This window comes from Argopecten irradians, chromosome 7 (assembly GCF_041381155.1).
Source record: "Argopecten irradians isolate NY chromosome 7, Ai_NY, whole genome shotgun sequence".
Lineage (NCBI taxonomy): Eukaryota > Metazoa > Mollusca > Bivalvia > Pectinida > Pectinidae > Argopecten > Argopecten irradians.
The window spans coordinates 8,976,836-9,001,830 of record NC_091140.1 but is presented as its reverse complement, the minus strand read 5'-3'; the positions used below and the strand labels follow the sequence as shown (position 1 = coordinate 9,001,830).

At 38.3% G+C, this 24,995-nt stretch overlaps 1 protein-coding gene across 1 annotated transcript; it reads right to left on the bottom strand.

The window, feature by feature from the left end:
• Nucleotides 1-156: 156 nt before the first annotated feature.
• LOC138326867 (WD repeat-containing protein 17-like) lies at nucleotides 157-24,442 on the bottom strand. The gene is made up of 23 exons (XM_069272854.1): nucleotides 24,427-24,442; nucleotides 23,624-23,925; nucleotides 23,163-23,276; nucleotides 22,408-22,554; nucleotides 21,989-22,071; nucleotides 20,269-20,355; nucleotides 17,323-17,411; nucleotides 17,008-17,083; nucleotides 16,290-16,492; nucleotides 15,929-16,078; nucleotides 15,497-15,630; nucleotides 15,001-15,126; nucleotides 13,413-13,565; nucleotides 12,784-12,848; nucleotides 10,212-10,427; nucleotides 7,650-7,749; nucleotides 6,889-7,025; nucleotides 6,550-6,661; nucleotides 6,055-6,196; nucleotides 5,807-5,909; nucleotides 5,247-5,450; nucleotides 3,667-3,850; nucleotides 157-3,284 (listed from the first exon to the last, which is right to left on the bottom strand). The coding sequence occupies exons 1-23, from the start codon at nucleotides 24,440-24,442 to the stop codon at nucleotides 3,165-3,167; spliced, it is 3,063 nt and encodes a 1,020-aa protein (XP_069128955.1). The 3' UTR covers nucleotides 157-3,164.
• Between the last annotated feature and the right edge of the window lie 553 nt (nucleotides 24,443-24,995).

Below are 24,995 nucleotides of genomic sequence, written 5' to 3'. Positions count from 1 at the left end.
TTCATATTTTTAACTTGAAGTAAAATTAGAAGCTCATACTTTTCAATGTTGGTAATGGTGTAAAGTAAGTAACTTTTGTAAGTGAAGAAAAATACAAAATCATCTTCTCCTGTTTTTGATAGTGAAAAAATACCATTTGTCAGCGGTGGAGCATCTTGAAGTACCCTGGACACTTATTGGGTTGAATATGGTAAGGTAGTAAGGTAGCTAGAACATGATATGTGAAATAAAATTTATTGAATTACATAGTGAAGGAAGTCATAACAAAACACTGATTTTTGATTTTTTTTTTTTAAAGTTTTATTTAGCTTGCAATCTCATCATTCATAATTAATATATTATTCAGAGTTCATCATTATAACATCTCTTGGTATCAACACAAAGTGAAAAGGCAGCGTGATTAAGCATAAACTAAAGGTAGACTAACAAATTTAAAGCCACAGAATCATTCCTAGCATAACTTGACTGATTCCTTTAGAGACAGACATTTACAAACAATCTATATCACAAAATCTAGTCCCTTATATTATCGTTGTTTCATTAGTTTCTATATAAATTCATTCTATATATTGTACCTTTATCTTTGAAAACAGTTTGATAATAGTGTTCCATTACGATAGTTAGTAGTAAGTATCATTAGATAAGAAAGAAAGTGTAAAGAAAAGTACATGTAGAAGAAATCCAAAGGTAGCAGAAATATCTTGAGATCACAATCTCAAAAAGGTTTAAAAGAAAACTTAAAAAAAGAAACTTGACATTTTTACAATCTACATGTATACACTGAACTAACTTTCTAATAACTTAACTTTACAATTTTCATTTCAAAACAAGTTGAAAGATTAACATTCGCAGATTTAAAAATTGTGGGAGTTATTATTAATATATGGAGGTAAACTCTCAAATTAACAAAACCTGAGAAAGTAAATCTCATACGGAGGAAAGGTGGTTTACAGTGTAATTATTGAGCACTGCTCACCTAACAATTGTTAAATTGTTGATGTCGTAAAAATTAAAAAAAGAATTAAAAATATTCAACAATAATATCACAAAATGATACAGTGAATCATACTGTAAACAAACTCTTAAGATCAACAACAACTGAAAATTTTGCCTAGACTAGAAGTTCATTTCAGGAAAGAACTAATATTAAACCTTACACAATTCATAAGACCATGCATATGACATATTGAAATGTTAAGAGATTTGGAATGTTGTAACTTTCATGCATATGTAAATGGACGGAATGAAGAGAAAATGATAACAGTTATTTAAAACAACATATTAGTCTACTGATCTTTTTAACCTTTTCTATTCGTGACTCAATAATCTTATGTTGTTTTGAATGTTAAGATTTCGTGGATATGCTGTATATGGACGGACTGTGCTGAGGTCTTATAAAAACTAAAGTTAGAGGGTAACATTATAGACATTACTGACCATGTTTACCCAATTTAACAGTCTAATGATATATTTTCATGATTTTTATATCAAAATGTTAATGTTTCGAATCTCGCCTTTTCATGTACAGTAAAACATATCTCTGGAGACCAACAAAACCCATTACAGACATCTTATAGGAACCATGATGGGGAATGACAATTACTACGTTATAACCATGAATCTGTGATATGTGTGTTCGTTATAATCATGAATTTGTTGTAAGAGTATTCTTTATAAACATGTTTGACTGTATAATATATAGGCGGAATGTACTTATGTGATCTACACAGATAAAAAAAAAATTGAGGACAACTATTTCAGGCATTTTACTGACCATATTGACCAAATCCAAAATATTAAGATTTCCTACTATTGACATAGATAAAGATGTTTGGAATGATGAACCTTTTGCATAATTAAATATACATGTACATAAGGAATATGTTGTGGACTTTTGGCCTCTTCATATGTTATAAAACGAAAGCTGAGCGACAACTTCTTTTGTGGTAACTGACGCTATAAACCTCATTTGAATACATTATTTCTCTACTGAAGACATCATATGATCATATAAATAACATATACCAATATGTGCCACTGAATAATGACGCTACATTCAGATAGATCTATAGGGACGGATTAAATATGACCTCTTAACACAAAAGGATAAAACTTGGATGACTGACAACTATTTTAGACAATACAGATTTACCTTATATAAGATCCTGCGATAAGCCTATAGATTATGAAATTCTTTTAATGTAGCTTTACTTAACAATATTATTTTGAATAAGTTAAATGTTATAATATTGCACTAACAACTAAATATCGGTATATATTAACTTTGGATTTTAAAGAAAATGGTTATGCAAATTGATACGTGAAAGTGTTGGATATAATCTACATGCATGTTTCTGTATCTCATTTTATTACCAGATCACTGGATATTTTTAATGTGTCTAGGTCAAGGAGAGGGAAAAAATGTAGTGTCCAAATTGAGGCTCAAATCAGGGAAAGTTTTACTTCTATAAAGGACAACCAATTTACTACTGAGCTACGATCTACTTTTACTTTGTACACTAAGCAATCTGGTCTCGCTTAATACTCCATTACATACACTGTCATATTATGCTTTAAATAAACAACATAAAAGCTATTATCACATTCTTCATGTCATGAAAATAAATACATAAACCCTGTTATGACAAAAATAACTTAAGAATACTGGAGATTGGGAACTGAAAGCACTTGTGGAATAACTTGGATGGAATATACATGTTTGATGACAGTAAACACAATTATACAGACAGTCAGGATTTAGTGAGCTAACTTAACATCTGTTACTCTACACCAATATATAACATCATGGAAAATACGCAGATATGACGAAGACAGCAGAAAATTACATTGTTGTAAAAGCATATAAAAGTCTCTGACAATATTTATAATAAATAACATCAACAAACACGTGTAAAGGAGTTGACTTTGGCCCATGTGACATACTGATTTGTGCTACCATTAAGGATTTATTTGTACAAGGAAGCCAAGAGGTGTGAAGGGGATGACCATTGGCACATGTTACCAGAATCGTGAAGTCAGAAAGGATTCATTGGCAGAACAAAGGCCCATGTGACCTGTATGCTCATATTAAAGGATTATACATAGTGAAGCACCTAAAGCTGTGAAGTGGTTGACCTTGGCTTTTGTGACCTGATCCCGTTTCATCAGAATGGATTTATCCTTAGAGCCGAGCCGAGTGGTGTAAAGGGATTGACCTTGGCCCACATTAGAGCTTCGTTAGGGGACACTGCAGATCTGCCATCTTCTAGGAAGTAGGCCAAACCCTGAAGTAATCATATTAGTCATCACATAATAAATCATTAATATCTTTAACATTTATAAATTAAACAACTTGTACTGTATCCTCCCCTGGCATACAGATAGATACCGGTATAGCACTGGTTCACCAGCTATCAACGATACCACCCTAGCTAGGCTGGGACAGTACATGATTCACGTCATGCATTGTTTATGCTGTTGCAATGAACGATAATTATGTGTTGTAATTGAGGTAATCTTCAATATCTGGATACTAGGTATTTTAGATATTGGATTATTCCAAAGAACATAGTAAGACTAAGTCTGCTAACCACAGACTATATTTATCCTTATGACATTAAAATGACCTTTATTACCTTTTGAACGCTGTATGACCTTAGTACATACCAGAGTTCGTTGTCCGGAGATACAGGAGACATGTATATCGGAGTGTGTTGGTAGATTAGAGCTGGCCATACAGTCAGGACCGAGCCGACGGAGTTCCTCGTCAACTCCAGCACATTCTGTCAATCTCCGATAAACATCTATTACATCAGGAGACAACGTCACTTTATTAAGGTCAAGGTTACCCCTACAAACAAAGCAAAGTGTCACGATCATTGTATACCCCTACAAACAAAGAAATATTTCAGAATCATTGAATACCCCTAAAGACAATGTAAAGTTTCACGATCGTGCTATATATAATATATCTTTCATATCTTTGATGGAAAATTAGGCAACTGTTACCGAGTTACTGTACAGGAAAGAAATTATATATATGAAACTATTGAAATGTATGGTAGGGGAGCTGGTCTATGTTGTTTCAATCCCATCTTGTCCTATCTTGTCTATAAAATGATTTCAGCAACTACCAAATGCGACTCTCACTTAACTCATACTCATAGAACCTGAAGATGTTCACTCTAGTCATTGCCAACTAATGGAACAGTACCAGAATCATTAGGATTTCTCCCATACTCGACAATGTTATCCCACGGTTGCTAGGGGAAAAGATAACTCTTGTCTTTTACCAGGGTACAGCTCACATGTGCAAGACTATATGACTCGATGTTTCATATGTACATATGCAGGATAGAGCTATTCCACCCGAGGGTACAGAATTTTGGGTCAGAACTGAGGCTTGCCGAGGTTTCTGACCTAAAATTCTGTACCCAAGGGTGGAATAGTTCTATTCTACATAATTTACATATGAAAGAGTTATTTTCTCACATTGCTTGTCAAATTATTTGTACGAAAGGTGAGGCAGCCATTTTGTGACAAAATCTTAACTTCTTAAATAATTGATCAATTTTAAAAATAAGAACACCATTCGAAAGAGCTCATCAAAGTTTGGTTTATATAAAAATATTAACAAGAAATCTTAGGTAAAATGGTTTGAAATGCAAACTAAACAAATAAAAAGGTAAAGAAATCTGACAAATCAATCAAAATAGAAGAAAAAATGACGCCAACTTTGCCGTGACATGACGTCATCTCATTGTTTTCCAATTATGACGTAACGGCTATGTAAGAAAGATTTATCTTATATAGCTGTCTTTCATGGGACAACTCTATCTAACATGGCCAGCTATGTGAAAAAATGATGTGTCATCATCATTACGCGTGGCAACAATTGTTGGTGACGTCATTAATTTTGACGCATTGCGACGTTCTAATGATGGCGCCACTTTGTTTCTATATAACTGCATTTTCTTAATGTTTCGTTAAAACATGGGAGAAAAAGAATCCAACATGGGTTCTATGTAACTGCATTTTCTTAATGTTTCGTTAAAACATGGGAGATAAAGAAGCAAACATGGGTCTGTCAGGTGGACAGGGCTATCTCAACCCAAGTGAAAAATTTTCGCTTATCAACCCAAGGCTTCCATGTAAGATTCTATTAGTTCCCCTACCTGATACATGCAGTTGAGGAACAGAGTTTTACCTGCTGAGCATACTTTATGTAATAATGACGTGCCCCTTACCTGATATCTCGATGCTTCTCCACACTCCTCCAAGCTGTCAGTTCGTCGTTGATGCTGGTATCATTGATCGGGAGATGGAGCTCAGTTTTCTGTAGGATATCTCGTGAATGTCTCAGCATGAAACCAACTAGTGAATTGTATCCTCGCTTTATGGCCACAAGAGCTCCTACATAGGCTGATAGACACAGCAGCTCAAACTTCAACCTACAACACAGGAACAGCTCAATCAGTCACACACAAAGTCTACACACCAAACCATCAGCAGAGATGCTGTGAATCTTAAATAACTGACTAAAGTTAAATAAGTTTTATAATGAAAACAATTCATCAGTTCTCTTTGTTAGAATTACGTCAGACAGCAGATTCAATGGCATTGTCCTGGCAACAGGTGAGTTTCTGGCTTTTCGGCAGTGTATCTCACACTTTGACTTTTTGTCAAATTTCATAAACTCCAAACTCAAAAATCCATCTTAATTTTAAGTATTTTAGTCCCAAAATAATTTTATATTCACAAGTAACATTAACTTGGGGTAATTAAACTTGAGGTCACTTCTACTCACGTTTCCACCTTGTGTTGTTGGAGTTTGTCAGAGCGGACACACCCTAACAGTTGTAACAGAGGGAAGACAGTGTCTACAGACCAGCTGGCTTTGGACATCTCTCCTGTGAGGACAAGTTCAGTAAAGATTAACTAAATCATGTTATACAGATGGTTCAGTAAAGTTTACTTGCCACCTTAAGTAACAAACATCCAGTATATAGCATAGTGTTATTATCACTAAGTTGTACATTTTAACTTCTGACTGACCTTTGACCGCCTGTAGTCCGACCTCTAACCCTGCCTCTGGTGTAGTAGAGAGAAGGTAGTACTTTGTACATTCGAATGGATCCAGTTTTAGTTTGAGTGTTTCTGCTTGGTGTGTGCATTCCTCTAGGGATGGTAAGCCAGCCTGTAAATACAAAATGATCAAGCTGAAAAATTGCTTATATTTATTTTATTTTCTAGTTAATCACACCATAGTATTAATTGTCATTCTTTGAGTAAAGTTAAAACATTTGTATCTGAAATTCTACTTCATTGACTTTCTAGTCTCTAATCTGATTCAATTCTTAGCAGTACTGTAAAGTCTTTTCACTTCAGCCTTTACCCTACATTATTCCCAACCCCTGACCTTGCCCTTTATAACCACATACTTCCTGAATATATACTTTATAACCACTCCTGACCTTGCCCTTCATACCCTCTAAACTCCAGACTCTCCGATCCCCACCCTCCCTAGTCCTCTATCTCTATAATAATTACCCTGGAGTGGAGCATGTTGATCTCGTCCATACTGGCAGCACACCTCGCACAACATTTGGCAAGAAGTAGATCTGGGTCTGGAAGAAGCTTGAGTAGGTCAACGGCTAGATCCCTGTCATAGTAAACACAAAACAGACATCATTCATTTTGATAAAAATCTTTATAGCATTATGATTGCTTACTTTTAGGTATTCACATGTTTCTGTAAAAGCTTACCATTTACAAAGTGTTCATATCATAATAAAAATTCACCATGACAACTTCTTATTGACACAAAATCTTGTATCTCCATGACAACCTACCATTTACACAAATTTGTGTATCTCCACGACAACCTACCATTTACACAAATGTTCACATCGCCTTGAGAGGTACTCTATAGCCAGGTTTGTTTGTTTTGGTGTGTTACCCAGCACGGTTCCTATGGAAACAGCCAGCTCTAACTCATGACCTTGAATTAACCTCCAAACAGCACTCTAGATACAAGAAATAAGAAGACTCAATAAGAGTGACCATTAATTTTTATGAGGATATTTTTGCATTTTCGTATTAGTTGGTTAAATATGGGAATAATTCACGTATCACGTGATACCTGATAACGCTTGTGTGAGACCAGTATCTCCAGTTGTGATGGAACGTTACTACGCGGTATTGGTAATGATATTAGCACTGGATATCATCTTCTTTTGATGTCATTCCGTCACTAATAGAATAGTCACGCAAAAATGTTATCGGGTATCATGTGGTACGCGAGTTATTCCCATTATAAAATTGGGGAAAGTCACATGATCAATGTTCTCAATTTAAAGCTGACAATGCAAGTTAAAAACGTATTTAATTGAGATTTAAAAAATAAAAAAAATACACTTATATTTTATAATCTGCCAAGCTATGTATAGAATTAGACCAACTATATATTGAATTAGACCGACTTTATATAGAATCAGACCAGCTATATATAGTATCAGTCCAGCTATACATAGAATTACACTAGCTATATATAGAATCAGACTGGCTATATATAGAATTAGACCAACTTTATATAGAATTAGACTTGCTATATATAGAATCAGACTAGCTATATTATATAGATGACTCACCTGACAATCATCTATAGCTAGGTGACAACAAGCTGCCAGCTCTGTGAAGCCATTGTTAAAATACCAGTTAGCTAAATGTTGAACACTTTGGTGTAATAATCTGTAAATAATCAACATAAAAGTTTCAGCTATGCATCATTCTTCTTCTATCATTAATTCAATTACTAATATTCTATTAAGGCATATTGAATTTTTCAGGCTCTGGTGTACTGTTAGCCTGCCCTGTGGGGACGGGGTGTGGTGTGTGGGGTGTGAGGTGTACTGAGAAGTAGAGAAAACTTACTGTATATGTGTAATCTGTAATAGCTGGCTCTGATGTACTGTTAGCCTGCCCCGTGAGAACGGGGTGTCGGGGTGTCGGGGTGTCAGGGTGTACTGAGAAGTAGAGAAAACTTACTGTACATGTGTAATAGCTGGCTCTGATGTACTGTTAGCCTGACCCGTGAGGACAGGATGTGGGGTGTACTGAGAAGTAGAAAAAACTTTCTGTACATGTGTAATAGCCGGCTCTGATGTACTGTTAGCCTGCCCTGTGGGGACGGGGTGTGGTGTGTGGGGTGTGAGGTGTACTGAGAAGTAGAGAAAACTTACTGTATATGTGTAATGTGTAATAGCTGGCTCTGATGTACTGTTAGCCTGCACTGTGGGGATGGGTTGTGAGGTGTACTGAGATGTAGAGAAAACTTACTGTACATGTGTAATGTGTAATAGCTGGCTCTGATGTACTGTTAGCCTGCACTGTGGGGATGGGTTGTGAGGTGTACTGAGAAGTAGAGAAAACTTACTTTACATATGTAGTACTAGGCTCTGATGTACTGTTAGCCTGCCCCGTGGGGGCGGGGTGTGGGGTGTACTGAGAAGTAGAGAAAACTTACTTTACATATGTAGTACTAGGCTCTGATGTACTGTTAGCCTGCCCGTGGGGACGGGGTGTTGGATGTACTGAGAAGTAGAGAAAACTTACTTTACATATGTTGTACTAGGCTCTGATGTACTGTTAGCCTGCCCCGTGGGGACAGGGTGTGGGGTGTACTGAGAAGTAGAGAAAACTTACTGTACATATGTAGTACTAGGCTCTGATGTACTGTTAGCCTACCCTGTGGGGACAGGGTGTGGGGTGTACTGAGAAGTAGAGAAAACTTACTTTACATATGTAGTACTAGGCTCTGATGTACTGTTAGCCTGCCCCATGGGGACGGGGTGTGGTGTGTACTGAGAAGTAGAGAAAACTTACTGTATTTGTGTAATGTGTAATAGCTGGCTCTGATGTACTGTTAGCCTGCCCCGTGAGAATGGGGTGTCGGGGTGTCGGGGTGTACTGAGAAGTAGAGAAAACTTACTGTACATGTGTAATAGCTGGCTCTGATGTACTGTTAGCCTGACCCGTGAGGACAGGATGTGGGGTGTACTGAGAAGTAGAGAAAACTTTCTGTACATGTGTAATAGCTAGCTCTGATGTACTGTTAGCCTGCCCTGTGGGGACGGGGTGTGGTGTGTGGGGTGTGAAGTGTACTGAGAAGTAGAGAAAACTTACTGTATATGTGTAATGTGTAATAGCTGGCTCTGATGTACTGTTAGCCTGCCCCGTGAGAACGGGGTGTCGGGGTGTCGGGGTGTCAGGGTGTACTGAGAAGTAGAGAAAACTTACTGTACATGTGTAGTACTAGGCTCTGATGTACTGTTAGCCTGCCCCGTGGGGGCGGGGTGTGGGGTGTACTGAGAAGTAGAGAAAACTTACTTTACATATGTAGTACTAGGCTCTGATGTACTGTTAGCCTGCCCCGTGGGGGCGGGGTGTGGGGTGTACTGAGATGTAGAGAAAACTTACTTTACATGTGTAGTACTAGGCTCTGATGTACTGTTAGCCTGACCTGTGGGGTTGGGGTGTTGGGTGTACTGAGATGTTGAGAAAACTTACTGTACATATTTAGTACTAGGCTCTGAAGAACTGTTAGCCCGCCGTGTGGGGATGGGTTGTGAGGTGTACTGAGATGTAGAGAAAACTTACTTTACATATGTAGTACTAGGCTCTGATGTACTGTTAGCCTGCCCCGTGGGGACGGGGTGTTGGGTGTACTGAGAAGTAGAGAAAACTTACTTTATATGTGTAATGTGTAATAGCTGGCTCTGATGTACTGTTAGCCTGCCCCGTGGGGACAGGGTGTTGGGTGTACTGAGAAGTAGAGAAAACTTACTTAACATATGTAGTACTAGGCTCTGATGTACTGTTAGCCTACCCTGTGGGGACGGGGTGTGGGGTGTACTGAGAAGTAGAGAAAACTTAGTGTATATGTGTAATGTGTAATAGCTGGCTCTGATGTACTGTTAGCCTGCACCGTGGGGACGGGGTGTGGTGTGTACTGAGAAGTAGAGAAAACTTACTTTACATATGTAGTACTAGGCTCTGATGTACTGTTAGCCTGCCCTGTGGGGGCGGGGTGTGGGTTGTACTGAGAAGTAGAGAAAACTTACTTTACATGTTTAGTACTAGGCAATGATGTACTGTTAGCCTGCCCCGTGAGGACGGGGTGTTTGGTGTACTGAGAAGTAGAGAAAACTTACTTTACATATGTAGTACTAGGCGATGATGTACTGTTAGCTTGCCCCGTGAGGACAGGGTGTGGATGTAGACCCTCACAGGCCACCTGGGAGGCCAACATGGCATCTGTAGCCTGACCATGAGACGTGAAGTAATTTACGAGGGTCTCTATGTCCCCTGTAGACATACAGTAAGGTATGGCCTCCTGTTTATCATCCTTCAGTAGGTAGGCAGTGTAACTGGTAGACACGAGAATATATAAATTCATTTCTATATACAGTGAACATGTAAGTTAATATCATGATCTGATGGTGCTGATTCAATTCCTTGCAGACATTCTTATTCAAACCTTTATTTTTAAAAGTTTTACCAGCTAGACTTGAGTATAATGTTAACAAGAGGCCCAAGGGCCTTAACGGTCATCTGACTACCTTGGCAATAATCATATAGGAAATTAATTAGATATAGTGTCATGGTAGCCATCTTCGATTTGGGATCAACCAGAGATGTAACAACACATTGTCGGGACCATGTCAGGATCATCTCATGCAAGTTTCAGCCAAATCGCACCACTAGAACTTGAGAAGAAGTTCAAAATGTATTTTCAAGATGGCGGCTGTGGCAGCCATCTTGGATTTCGGATCAACCCGAAAAAGTAAGCACACTTTGTCGGGACCATGTCAGGATCATTTCATGCAAGTTTCAGCCAAATCACACCAGTAGAACTTGAGAAGAAGTTCAAAATGTGTTTTGAAGATGGCAGCTGTGGAGGCCATCTTGGATTTTGGATCGACTCGAAAAATAACAACACTTTGTCGGGACCATGTCAGGATCATCTCATGCAAGTTTCAGCCAAATCGCACTGGTAGAACTTGAGAAGAAGTTCAAAATGTGTTTTCAAAATGGCAGCTGTGGCAGCCATCTCGGATTTGGGATCGACCAGAGAAATAACAACACTTTGTCGGGACCATGTCAGGATCATTTCATGCAAGTTTCAGCCAAATCACACCGTTAGAACTTGAGAAGAAGTTCAAAATGTGTTTTCAAGATGGCAGCTGTGGTGGCCATCTTGGATTTCGGATCGACCCGAAAAATAACAACACTTTGTCGGGACCATGTCAGGATCATTTTCGGCAAGTTTCAGCCAAATCCCACAGGTAGAACTTGAGAAGAAGTTAAAAATGTGTTTTCAAGATGGTGGCTGTGGCGACCATCTTGGATTTCGGATCGACCCGAAAAATAACAACACTTTGTCGGGACAATGTCAGGATCATTTCATGCAAGTTTCAGCCAAATCGCAAGGTTAGAACTTGAGAAGAAGTTCAAAATGTGTTTTCAAGATGGTGGCTGTGGCGGCCATCTTGGATTTCGGATCAACCCGAAAAATTAGCACACTTTGTCGGGACCATGTCAGGATCATTTCATGCAAGTTTCAGCCAAATCACACCAGTAGAACTTGAGAAGAAGTTCAAAATGTGTTTTCAAGATGGCGGCTGTGGCGGCCATCTTGGATTTTGGATCGACTCGAAAAATAACAACACTTTGTCAGGACCATGTCAGGATCATCTCATGCAAGTTTCAGCCAAATCGCACCACTAGAACTTGAGAAGAAGTTCAAAATGTGTTTTCAAAATGGCAGCTGTGGCAGCCATCTTGGATTTGGGATCGACCCGAGAAATAACAACACTTTGTCGGGACCATGTCAGGATCATTTCATGCAAGTTTCAGCCAAATCACACTGGTAGAACTTGAGAAGAAGTTCAAAATGTGTTTTCAAGATGGCTGCTGTGGCGGCCATCTTGGATTTCTGAACGACCCGAAAAATAAGCAAACTTTGTCGGGACCATGTCAGGATCATTTCCGGCAAGTTTCAGCCAAATCCCACAGGTAGAACTTGAGAAGAAGTTAAAAATGTGTTTTCAAGATAGCGGCTGTGGCGGCCATCTTGGATTTCGGATCGACCCGAAAAATAACAACGCTTTGTCGGGACCATGTCAGGATCATTTCATGCAAGTTTCAGCCAAATCCCACAGGTAGAACTTGAGAAGAAGTTAAAAATGTGTTTTCAAGATGGCGGCTGTGGTGGCCATCTTGGATTTCGGATCGACCCGAAAAATAAGAACACTTTGTTGGGACCATGTCAGGATCATTTCAGGCGAGTTTCAGCCAAATCGCACAGGTAGAACTTGAGAAGAAGTTCAAAATATGTTTTCAAGATGGCGGCTGTGGTGGCCATCTTGGATTTCGGATCGACCCGAAAAATAAGAACACTTCGTCGGGACCATGTCAGGGTCATTTCAGGCAAGTTTCAGCCAAATCACACTGGTAGAACTTGAGAAGAAGTTCAAAATGTGAAAAGTTAACGCACAGCGGACGGCGCATGGCTTACGGACGAAACAAGACGACTATAGGTCATCTGTCAGATGACCTAAAAATTATTCAACACTTAAAATACCTCCAAATCACACAGGATCTTCAAGTTAACAAACACAGATGTTAAAAAAATATCTTTAAAATGTATATGCCTGTATTACACAGTAGTTGATTGCTCATTTGTATGAAAATTATTATTCATAAGAACACTGTAAGACATACCGTTTGGCTAGAGATTGCCAGTACTCCATAGACACACCAGGGGCTACTGACAAGGCTTTCTCCCACTGTAACATAACAATACTACAACTTACAACCCTGATCCAGCTATATTACTATTACTATGATCAGTAAAATCAAAATATGACAGTCGTATACAAACAGAAGAAGAGAAAATCTGTCTAACTCATATCTGGATTTTAAATTGAGCTTTGATAAACTGCACCAAACAAATCATGAGTTACCTCCCTTAGTACTACTATTTTAGTAACAGTTACCACTACTTGCTCTTCTTACATTTATCTAATATTTGCAATATTTTTTTTTACCTAACCTTGTTCTATCATTTTAAACTTACATTGTTCTTCCAGTTTAAAAATAAGTTTGTTCTCTACCATTTTAATGATAAGTTACCTTCCCTTGCTCTATCAATGTTGTCCTGTATATATATATATATATATCCATGGTTCTTTCATTGTAAATCAGTTACCTCCTTGAATTCTACCAGTTTGATATAATAAGTTATCTCCCCTAGTTCTATCAGTTTGATATTTTAGTTACCTCCCCTGGTTCTACCAGTTTGATATTATCAGTTACCTCCCCTATAACTATAGTTTGATATAATTAGTTACCTCCCCTAGTTCTACCATGAGTTCACAATAGCGTTGCACATTGCCCACTCGTATTTGGATTTGAGCAGCCTTGCGGATATTTTCTTCCTTTGCTGAGGACCCTACTGCTCCGCCCTTAGACATCCTTACCATCTCCAATTGCTGGGCTTCTGCCTGGAAAACAGGGTTAGAGATCACGGGATCATGAAAGAAATTTAGAAGATGGACAGTACATGTATAAATTACCAGTCTAATAGAAGGTTTAGGATCATACAGCTGAGGATACTTTCACAAAATTAAATGTATTAAAGGAAGAAATATAGAAAAACTGGCCATTTTGAACTTGAGGACATGTTTACAAACTCACCATTTTGTACTTGAGATGTTTACAGACTCACCATTTTGTACTTGAGGAGATGGTGAGTCTGTAAACATCTCCTCAAGTTCAAAATGTTGAGTCTGTAAACATCTCCTCAGGTACAAAATGTTGAGTCTGTAAACGGAGATGTTTACAGACTCACCATTTTGAACTTGAGGAGATGTTTACAGACTCACCATTTTGTACCTGAGGAGATGTTTACAGACTCACCATTTTGTACCTGAGGAGATGTTTACAGACTAACCATTTTGTACTTGAGGAGATGTTTACAGACTCACCATTTTGTACCTGAGGAGATGTTTACAGACTCACCATTTTGTACCTGAGGAGATGTTTACAGACTCACCATTTTGTACTTGAGGAGATGTTTACAGACTCACCATTTTGTACTTGAGGAGATGTTTACAGACTCACCATTTTGTACTTGAGGAGATGTTTACAGACTCACCATTTTGTACCTGAGGAGATGTTTACAGACTCACCATTTTGTACCTGAGGAGATGTTTACAGACTAACCATTTTGAACTTGAGGAGATGTTTACAGACTCACCATTTTGTACCTGAGGAGATGTTTACAGACTCACCATTTTGTACCTGAGGAGATGTTTACAGACTCACCATTTTGAACTTGAGGAGATGTTTACAGACTAACCATTTTGAACTTGAGGAGATGTTTACAGACTCACCATTTTGTACTTGAGGAGATGTTTACAGACTCACCATTTTGTACTTGAGGAGATGTTTACAGACTCACCATTTTGTACCTGAGGAGATGTTTACAGACTCACCATTTTGTAACTGAGGAGATGTTTACAGACTAACCATTTTGAACTTGAGGAGATGTTTACAGACTCACCATTTTGTACCTGAGGAGATGTTTACAGACTCACCATTTTGTACTTGAGGAGATGTTTACAGACTAACCATTTTGAACTTGAGGAGATGTTTACAGACTCACCATTTTGTACCTGAGGAGATGTTTACAGACTCACCATTTTGTACCTGAGGAGATGTTTACAGACTAACCATTTTGAACTTGAGGAGATGTTTACAGACTAACCATTTTGAACTTGAGGAGATGTTTACAGACTCACCATTTTGTACTTGAGGAGATGTTTACAGACTCACCATTTTGTACTTGAGGAGATGTTTACAGACTCACCATTTTGTACCTGAGGAGATGTTTACAGACTCACCATTTTGTACCTGAGGAGATGTTTACAGACTAACCATTTTGAACTTGAGGAGATGTTTACAGTGCATGATACCCTTGCCGTAGTGTTGTGACAGGAAGGTATCGTCTAGTCCTTTTACCACCGACACCAGCTCCCACAAGTTGTTGGTCCCTCGAGGTTGCTGTGTAGATAGAGATTTGAATCAGAACATCTCCTTTGAGGATGGCAACGACTATACAACAACATTGTCACATTCATGAAATTGTTTTAACTTTGTTCATTACAGGTATAAACCAGTTAACAAGACTTAGTATTAATCACATTTTGATATTCTGCCACTTATTTATGTTATTAAAATCACCAATACCTCTGGTGTTTCATGATTCAGCAGGAAAAAGGACATCACTTATGTGTTTTTCCGACTTAGATTTCTTTATGTATAAGGGATGAATACATCACTGACTCACTGTATTCTAATTATCTATTACAACTGCAAAGAATAGCCAAGCATACTATGTGGGATTTGCCAGATCAATAGTGATGGTACTTACACAGAAGAACATTGAGAAAAGTTTGAGTTTTTTGGCCACCAAGTTTCCCTTGTTGGATTGTTCTAGTTCGCGTTTGATATCCTTGGATACTCGTCCTGCCAGCAGTGGAGGATTACCGACATCCATGGCTGCCTCTGGTACAGTACCAACAATACTTATAATTATACATCAATACGGTACTGAATGCTAATAAAATGCTTTTTTAACTTCTAAACCAAGAATGAATTGTAAGCATATTTAGTCACATGGTGTGATAGATGTATCCATTGATATACTATAATGTCTTATAAATGTAATGTCTTAAAATTTTTGTTTTCTGTATTTCTTTTTATCATCATTATTCCTTCTCCATATCTAAGATTCTTTTCACTTTAACTGATACATATGAATTCTGAACTCCACTGCTGTGTTAATCCACAATTGTCTCCTTACCCACTGTCCCAATAATATCGGACCAAGGTTTCCCAGCGATGATATTAATTTCTATTGGTTGTACTAGCGAGTTTAGTGACCACAGTCGTAGTGTGGAATCCCGCGAACTGGACGCCAGTAGGAATGGCCTCTTAGGGTGACAGGCTAAACCTGAAAGGGCAAGTGACATTTTATATAGTCAAGTTAATTAATTTCAACCAAAAGTCAATGTTAATGGTCATTATTTATGTTACTAGTCTTAAAAGAGTTCATTATGTAATTGAACTAAGCAAAGGGGAATAGTAACCTAGGGTTTGTTCTGAAATAACAATCAAATAAACACCATACAGCCTAAGACAGAACAATATTGAGTGGTATTTACCGTAGACGTCAGCGCCATGGTCTAAAATGGTCTCTACACACGCGCCGTCTCTCACATCCCACACACGGATCTTACTGTCCCAGGAGCCGGACATAAGTAGGTACGGTACCTCCCAGTTCCACAAGAGGCCACGGACGGGAGCCTCGTGACCCTTCAGCACGCTGATACACGTATCCTGTGTGTAGTCCCACACTCGGATCATCCTGGAAAAGGGATAGGTGTCTATGTACTCAACATTATAAACAAGCTGATGCTAAAACTTCACTTTAATTATTCACATTTTTATGATAGAATTCACTATTATAATTTTATCTTAACTTAGATTGTTGAAGTTTAGCTTTGTAAAACAAATCTAATTGATAATTAAAGATAATTTAACAATTAAACAGAGTTCAACATGTACATGAAAGTCAGATACTTCAGTTATGGAGGTCAGTGAATATGAAGGTTACTAGGTTTATGTAGGTCACATCATTCATAAAGGTCACATTATTCAACATAAATGTCACATTATTCAACATAAATGTCACATTATTCAACATAAAGGTTGTATGGTATGATGAAGACCACATTGTATATCTAAGTCACACCGTGTTTGAAGGTCACTCTGTATATGTAGTTAATGTAAGCCACATGGCTTATAAAGGTATATGATAGAATGTGAAAGACAATATCAATATTATGGTAAAAATGCATGTTGATCATGTTTGACACATACGCATCGTCAGATCCGCTACATAGGATACCCTCTCTCAGGGGAGACCACTTCACATGGAAAACTTTTGATGTGTGGCCTAGAATGAGACAAGTAATAATGGCAAGAATTCTAATGTAGCTAAGCAATTATAGTTGAAGTGTAAATAATGATATATCATCCTCCAATTTTTCATCATGGTTATTTGTAAGACTGAACTTTGACACAATGACTTTTTATTCTAAAAGGTGGAACATTTTACATATATTAACCATATCTTTACTTACTATATCAGATGAATCTAATAATTGTTATCTACAGGTATGGTGTGAAACTTACCTTTGAATGATTTTATTGCCTGATCAGAGGAAGACACTATATAAAAGACACGCACACACATGTCTTCACAGCCAGTCGCTAGCATGTCTCTGGAACAAAAAAATATTAACCAATAAGGAGTCATGGCAGCCATTTTGAATTTTCGAAAGAAGTGTGTCTGGGAAGTGTCAATTTGAGAGGCTACTTGTGGACTATCGACTAATCAGATACCTATAATGGCCATCTGATTTTTCTTGTCAAGGAAAACAAAACGTTTGAACACAAACATCCCTGATGAGTATTTTCTGTGAAGTATGTTAGTTATATATATAGGTAGCATAGCTAGCTTGAAGCAGTTCCAAGATCAAAATTTTCTCTATAGAGACACTTTTTTTTAAACCTGGTAAAGTATTTGTATATTTACTTGTTGGTAGTGGACCAATCACAGCCGTACACAGGACCTGGGTGTTTGTATAGTATATATACTTACTTGTTGGTAGGGGACAATCACAGCCATACACAGGACCCTGCTGTTTGTATAATATGTATACTTTCTTGTTGGTAGGGGACAATCACAGCCGTACACAGGACCTGGGTGTTTGTATAGTATATATACTTACTTGTTGGTAGGGGACAATCACAGCCGTACACAGGACCTTGGTGTTTGTATAATATGTATACTTACTTGTTGGTAGTGGACCAATCACAGCCGTACACAGGACCTGGGTGTTTGTATAGTATATATACTTACTTGTTGGTAGGGGACAATCACAGCCGTACACAGGACCTTGGTGTTTGTATAGTATATATACTTACTTGTTGGTAGGGGACCACTCACAGTCGTACACAGGACCTGGGTGTTTGTATAGTATATATACTTACTTGTTGGTAGGGGACCACTCACAGTCGTACACAGGACCCTGGTGTTTGTATAATATGTATACTTACTTGTTGGTAGTGGACCAATCACAGCTGTACACAGGACCTGGGTGTTTGTATAGTATATATACTTACTTGTTGGTAGGGGACCAATCACAGCCGTACACAGGACCCTGGTGTTTGTATAATATGTATACTTACTTGTTGGTAGTGGACCAATCACAGCCGTACACAGGACCTGGGTGTTTGTATAGTATATATACTTACTTGTTGGTAGGGGACCAATCACAGCCATACACAGGACCTGGTGTTTGTATAATATGTATACTTACTTGTTGGTAGGGGACCAATCACAGCCGTACACAGGACCCTGGGTGTTTGTATAATATGTATACTTACTTGTTGGTAGGGGACCAATCACAGCCGTACACAGGACCCTGGTGTTTGTATAATATGTATATACTTACTTGTTGGTAGGGGACCAATCACAGCCGTACACAGGACCTGGGTGTTTGTATAAATATATACTTACTTGTTGGTAGGGGACCAATCACAGCCGTACACAGGACCTGGGTGTTTGTATAGTATATATACTTACTTGTTGGTAGGGGACCAATCACAGCCGTACACAGGACCTGGGTGTTTGTATAGTATATATACTTACTTGTTGGTAGGGGACCAATCACAGCCGTACACCAGGACCTGGGTGTTTGTATAGTATATATACTTACTTGTTGGTAGGGACCAATCACAGCCGTACACAGGACCTGGGTGTTTGTATAGTATATACACTTACTTGTTGGTAGGGGACCAATCACAGCCGTACACAGGACCTGGGTGTTTGTATAGTATATATACTTACTTGTTGGTAGGGGAACCAATCACAGCCACAGACCCCTGGTGGTATTTATACAGGACCTGTACTGTGTTTAGTTTGTATAAGGGATAGACATACACATTGTTGGTAGGGGACCCATCACAGCCCATACTACTGTTACCCCTGCTGTTAATATTATGTATACTTACTTGTTGGTAGGGGACAATCACAGCCGTACACAGGACCTGGGTGTTTGTATGGTTGTAATAGTATATATACTTACTTGTTGGTAGGGGACAATCACAGCCGTACACAGGACCTTGGTGTTTGTATAATATGTATACTTACTTGTTGGTAGTGGACCAATCACAGCCGTACACAGGACCTGGGTGTTTGTATAGTATATATACTTACTTGTTGGTAGGGGACAATCACAGCCGTACACAGGACCTTGGTGTTTGTATAGTATATATACTTACTTGTTGGTAGGGGACCACTCACAGTCGTACACAGGACCTGGGTGTTTGTATAGTATATATACTTACTTGTTGGTAGGGGACCACTCACAGTCGTACACAGGACCCTGGTGTTTGTATAATATGTATACTTACTTGTTGGTAGTGGACCAATCACAGCCGTACACAGGACCTGGGTGTTTGTATAGTATATATACTTACTTGTTGGTAGGGGACCAATCACAGCCGTACACAGGACCCTGGTGTTTGTATAATATGTATACTTACTTGTTGGTAGTGGACCAATCACAGCCGTACACAGGACCTGGGTGTTTGTATAGTATATATACTTACTTGTTGGTAGGGGACCAATCACAGCCATACACAGGACCCTGGTGTTTGTATAATATGTATACTTACTTGTTGGTAGGGGACCAATCACAGCCGTACACAGGACCCTGGTGTTTGTATAATATGTATACTTACTTGTTGGTAGGGGACCAATCACAGCCGTACACAGGACCTGGGTGTTTGTATAGTATATATACTTACTTGTTGGTAGGGGACCAATCACAGCCGTACACAGGACCTGGGTGTTTGTATAATATGTATACTTACTTGTTGGTAGGGGACCAATCACAGCCGTACACAGGACCTGGGTGTTTGTATAGTATATATACTTACTTGTTGGTAGGGGACCAATCACAGCCGTACACAGGACCTGGGTGTTTGTATAGTATATACACTTACTTGTTGGTAGGGGACCAATCACAGCCGTACACAGGACCTGGGTGTTTGTATAGTATATATACTTACTTGTTGGTAGGGGACCAATCACAGCCGTACACAGGACCTGGGTGTTTGTATTTATGTAAAACATCCCCACTGATAAGCCGCACTATACTGGTAAATATAACAGAACATGTATAAACCTGGGTACATACTGTACTTAAAGCATGAAGGATGTTCAGTAAACACTTTATCTGATAATCTCACATCTGTTATCAGACATCCATTACATAATCCTAATACAGTTAACACATCTCTATATCATAGTCAGTATTATCAAAAATATTTGTAAAATCACTATCTCTTTATTAATACAAATGGCAGAGTATCAAGAAAAAATATTCTTTAGTAATAACTTTCTGCTCCCACAGTCGTTTTATTTACGCATTTTTTCAGCATTTTCAGCCCCAAAAGTACCTGCAAAAATTACACTGGTGCGAACTTTATACAAGTTTTTTTTACGGTATACTCATCTGTAAACCAACTTTATTTTTATGGCAATTCATTTCCACAATTTCTTATCAGAAGCGAAATATGAGAAAATTCACATTCAAAATAGAATAGGTTTACGACATCTCCACGTCCCCTTAACTTACCAGTTTGAAACTGTCCCTTTATCATAAGCTGTCAACCCCAAATTAAACAAGCAAATTCGTGGAATTTCCCCGCTTTCAGGACATATTGTAGTTAAACATTATTGAGGTAAGGTTTAACCTTGGTTGAAACATGCCGTGGCAATCAAACTTGCCAAGGCCTTACAGCATTTTACCTTGTTACCAAGTTTGAAGAAAATCGGTTAATATTTATTAGAGTTTTTGCAGGGAAATGACATAAATGACTTTTTTTTTTCATTAAACCAAAGGGCCATAACTCTGTTAAATAAGGTCCGTCACAAGTGGCGATCAAACTTGGCCAAGCCCTTAAGACATTTAACTTTGTTACCAAGTTTGAAGAAAATTGGTTAATACTTATTACAGTTATGGTATGGAAGTGGCAGAAAATGACTTTTTTTAATTAAATCAAAGGGCCATAACTTTGCCAATTAAGATCTACCAAAAGTGGCAATCGAACTTGTCTAAGCCCTCAAGGCATTTAACTTTGTTACCAAGTTTTAACATTATTACTTTTAACATTTGTTAGTTTTTACACAGAAACTGCAGAAAAACAACATTTGTAGTAAATTAAAGGGCCATAACTCTGATAAATATTATCCGCTGAAAGAGCTGATCGAACCTGGCCAGGCCCTTAAGGCATTCAACCTTGTTACCAAGTTTGAAGAAAATCGGTTAATATTTATTAGAGTTATTGCAGGGAAATGGCAGAAAATGACTTTTTTTAATTAAATCAAAGGGCAATAACTCAGCTAAATACGGTCCGTTAAAAGTCATGATCGAACTTAGCCGAGGCCTTAAGGCATTTAATCTTGTTACTGAGTTAGAAGAAAATCGGTTTACATTTGTTACACTTATTGCACGGAAATGGTAGAAAATGACATTTTTGGTAATTCAAAGAGCCATAACTCGGCTAAATAAGGTTCATCGACAGTAGCGATCAAACTTGGCCGAGCCCTTAAGGCATTTAACATTGTCACCAAGTTTGAAGAAAATTGGTTTACATTTGTAACAGTTACTGCACGGAAACGAAGTGTTACATACAGACAGACGAATAGACAGACGGACGGACGGACAGACTGACAAACCCGAATTAATATCACCCGTTTCAGAAAAAGCGGGGGATAATTACTTACCAGTAACTGTCAGCCCCCACTGAAGCAATCCTTTTTGAATCCTTCTGGCACCAAGCCACGGAGTATACTGCCCCTTTCAAGTGCTGTACAAATATATTATTCAGCAATGCACTTAACATTTTTTTAACCAAAAAAACATTTCTTCAGATCAAAGAATATAAAAGATATGCTCAATTTAAAGATCAATTACAATGACATTAATTATTTTTGTGATACTTGCTCATCTAACTAAAAATCCTTGTCAAACATTAAAAGAAAATTTGATTTCTTAATTTGCTGTTTTGATTCAATTAATAGATAATTCAGGAGTTGTGAACCTCTTTTCATTGCAGATTTAAGTTGAAAGCTTGAGTAACTACTGCAATGCTTTCCTGATAAGAGTTCGTTTGATAATGATTTCTACATTCAGATAAACCTACCTCCGTGAAGCGTTTGACAATCCTACCCTTGTCCACGTCCCATACAAACAAACCATTTTTCGATGTGCTTGCAGCGATGCAGTGAAGATCAGCAGGAGCCCAGGATATTGAGTATATCACACCTTCGTTACCGGGGGAAACATTTACCTGTAGCAAAACAAAGGAAGAAAGCCCTTTATTTCCCCTTTATTGAACATCATAACTATTAGTCAATGTAAAACAACAATCACACAAAGGGAGACGACTCATCAAAAACATTTACCTATAATCTTATCGTTAGTGACAACATTTTCATTTATTTGATTTCCATTTTTACATAAAACAAAGATTGTATTCTGTTTTAAATTATAAAAAAAGAACAACTGTACAAGTGAAATTGTTTCCATAACCAGGATTAGTATTCACCTATAATCAAACTAGGGGAGACAACCCTTAGTTCCCTTTACATCAAACTCATTACCATGTATGGAAGACATGGGCCGTTTTCGATTATACGGTTTGACTGGTTGGACCTAGTTGTTCGTTTATTAATCAAAGACGGACCTGGTGATTTTATATTGTTTTCAGACGAGCCTTCACAAAGTCCTCACATGCCTGTATAAAAAACTGCAGGTCCGTCAAGATTTATTCTTGAAATAATGACTTTAACCAACAGTCGAACCGATTGTTCCGAATAAACGAAAACGGCCATGGTTAGACTATAAGTGAACAAAGGGAGACAACCTTTTAGTTCCTGTTACATTAAGAAGACTTACAGTTGTGAGTGTATTCACATCCCAGACTTTAATAGTGCCATCAAAACTTGCAGTAGCTAAATGGTCTGGTTCGTCTGGCTGGAATTTACAGTCAAAGATTGTCTCTATATGTCCCTGGAAAAATAGAGAAGAAGATTTATAGATGTTTTACCAAATCACAGACGTAACTTCTTGTAATCTTCCTGCTGAAATGATGTTAGCACAGGATATCATCTTTCAGCTTAATTCTATCACCAATAGAAACAATATCCCGCATAAACCTTATCAGGTGTTATGATTATGGGTTATTCACTGGTGACAAGTATTGTGGTATGGGTATATATTGTTACAGATAATTGTTACCGGTTGATATGTTATCAGCAGTGGCACATCCCCAGCAGTACTATACAGGTATCATGTGGTGAATGAATTATTCCTATTAAAAAACAATTGAAAATTAAATAGTGAAATGCTAAACTCACTTCATCCTTTAAGAAAATCCATTTTCGTTGTCCAAGATCATAAAGTCCAACACCCCCATCTAAAAATGTACAAAGAATTTTTGCTGGTGGAAGCGCGAACTGGGCATTGTTGATAGCTGATGGTGGCTGGGCCATACTTGTGGAAGACAGATTGGTGGAATTAATTGGTGATTCTGTATTGGGCTGACTGTCAGTGGAACAAATCGCTTGTAAAGCATGAATACCCGTCTGCTTCACTTTGATAGTTTCCAATGGAGACGTTCTAGACACATTCCATACCCGGATAGCTCCAGATTTAGTATCTGATACACGAAAAACTAAAATCACCAACTAGAAGACAGTGCTAGGTTTAATGAAAGAACATCTACCAGTATCTGATTATAAAACAATTTTATTGCCAACTGAGTACAAAATTTGCCATTTGTACAAAAAACAAATTTACAGCATAGTAAGTACTAGATACAGATTCTTATGAAATAAAACTTTTCTATTACATAGTTTCTATGACCACCATAACTAAACTCTGTAGCAATTATGTGTCAAACATTATCAACCTGTGACACACATAGGTTACCCCTGGTAACACACATAACTTACCCCCTGTGACACACATAACTTACCCCCTGTGACACACATAGGTTACCCCTGGTAACACACATAACTTACCCCCTGTGACACACATAACTTACCCCTGGTGACACACATAACTTACCCCTGGTAACACACATAACTTACCCCTGGTAACACACATAACTTACCCCCGTGACACACATAGCTTACCCCTGGTGACACACATAACTTACCCCTGGTGACAGACATAACTTACCCCCAGTGACACACATAACTTACCTCCCTGTGATATACATAACTTACCCCCTGTGACAAACATAACTTACCCCCTGTGACACACATAACTTACTCCCTGTGACACACATAACTTACCCCCAGTAACACACATAAATTACCTCCTGTGATATACACATAACTTACCCCATGTGACACACATAACTTACCCCTGTGACACACATAACTTACCCCTGTGACACACATAACTTACCCCTTGTGACACACATAACTTACCCCTGTGACACACATAACTTACCCCCTGTGACACACATAACTTACCCCCTGTGACACACATAACTTACCCCCTGTGACACACATAACTTACCCCCTGTGACAGACATAACGTACCTAACCCCTGTGACACACATAACTTACCCCCTGTGACACACATAACTTACCCCCTGTGACACACATAACTTACCCCCTGTGACACACTTAACTTACCCCCTGTGACACAAGCTAACTTATCCCCTGTGACACACATAACTTACCCCCTGTGACACACATAACTTACCCCCTGTGACAC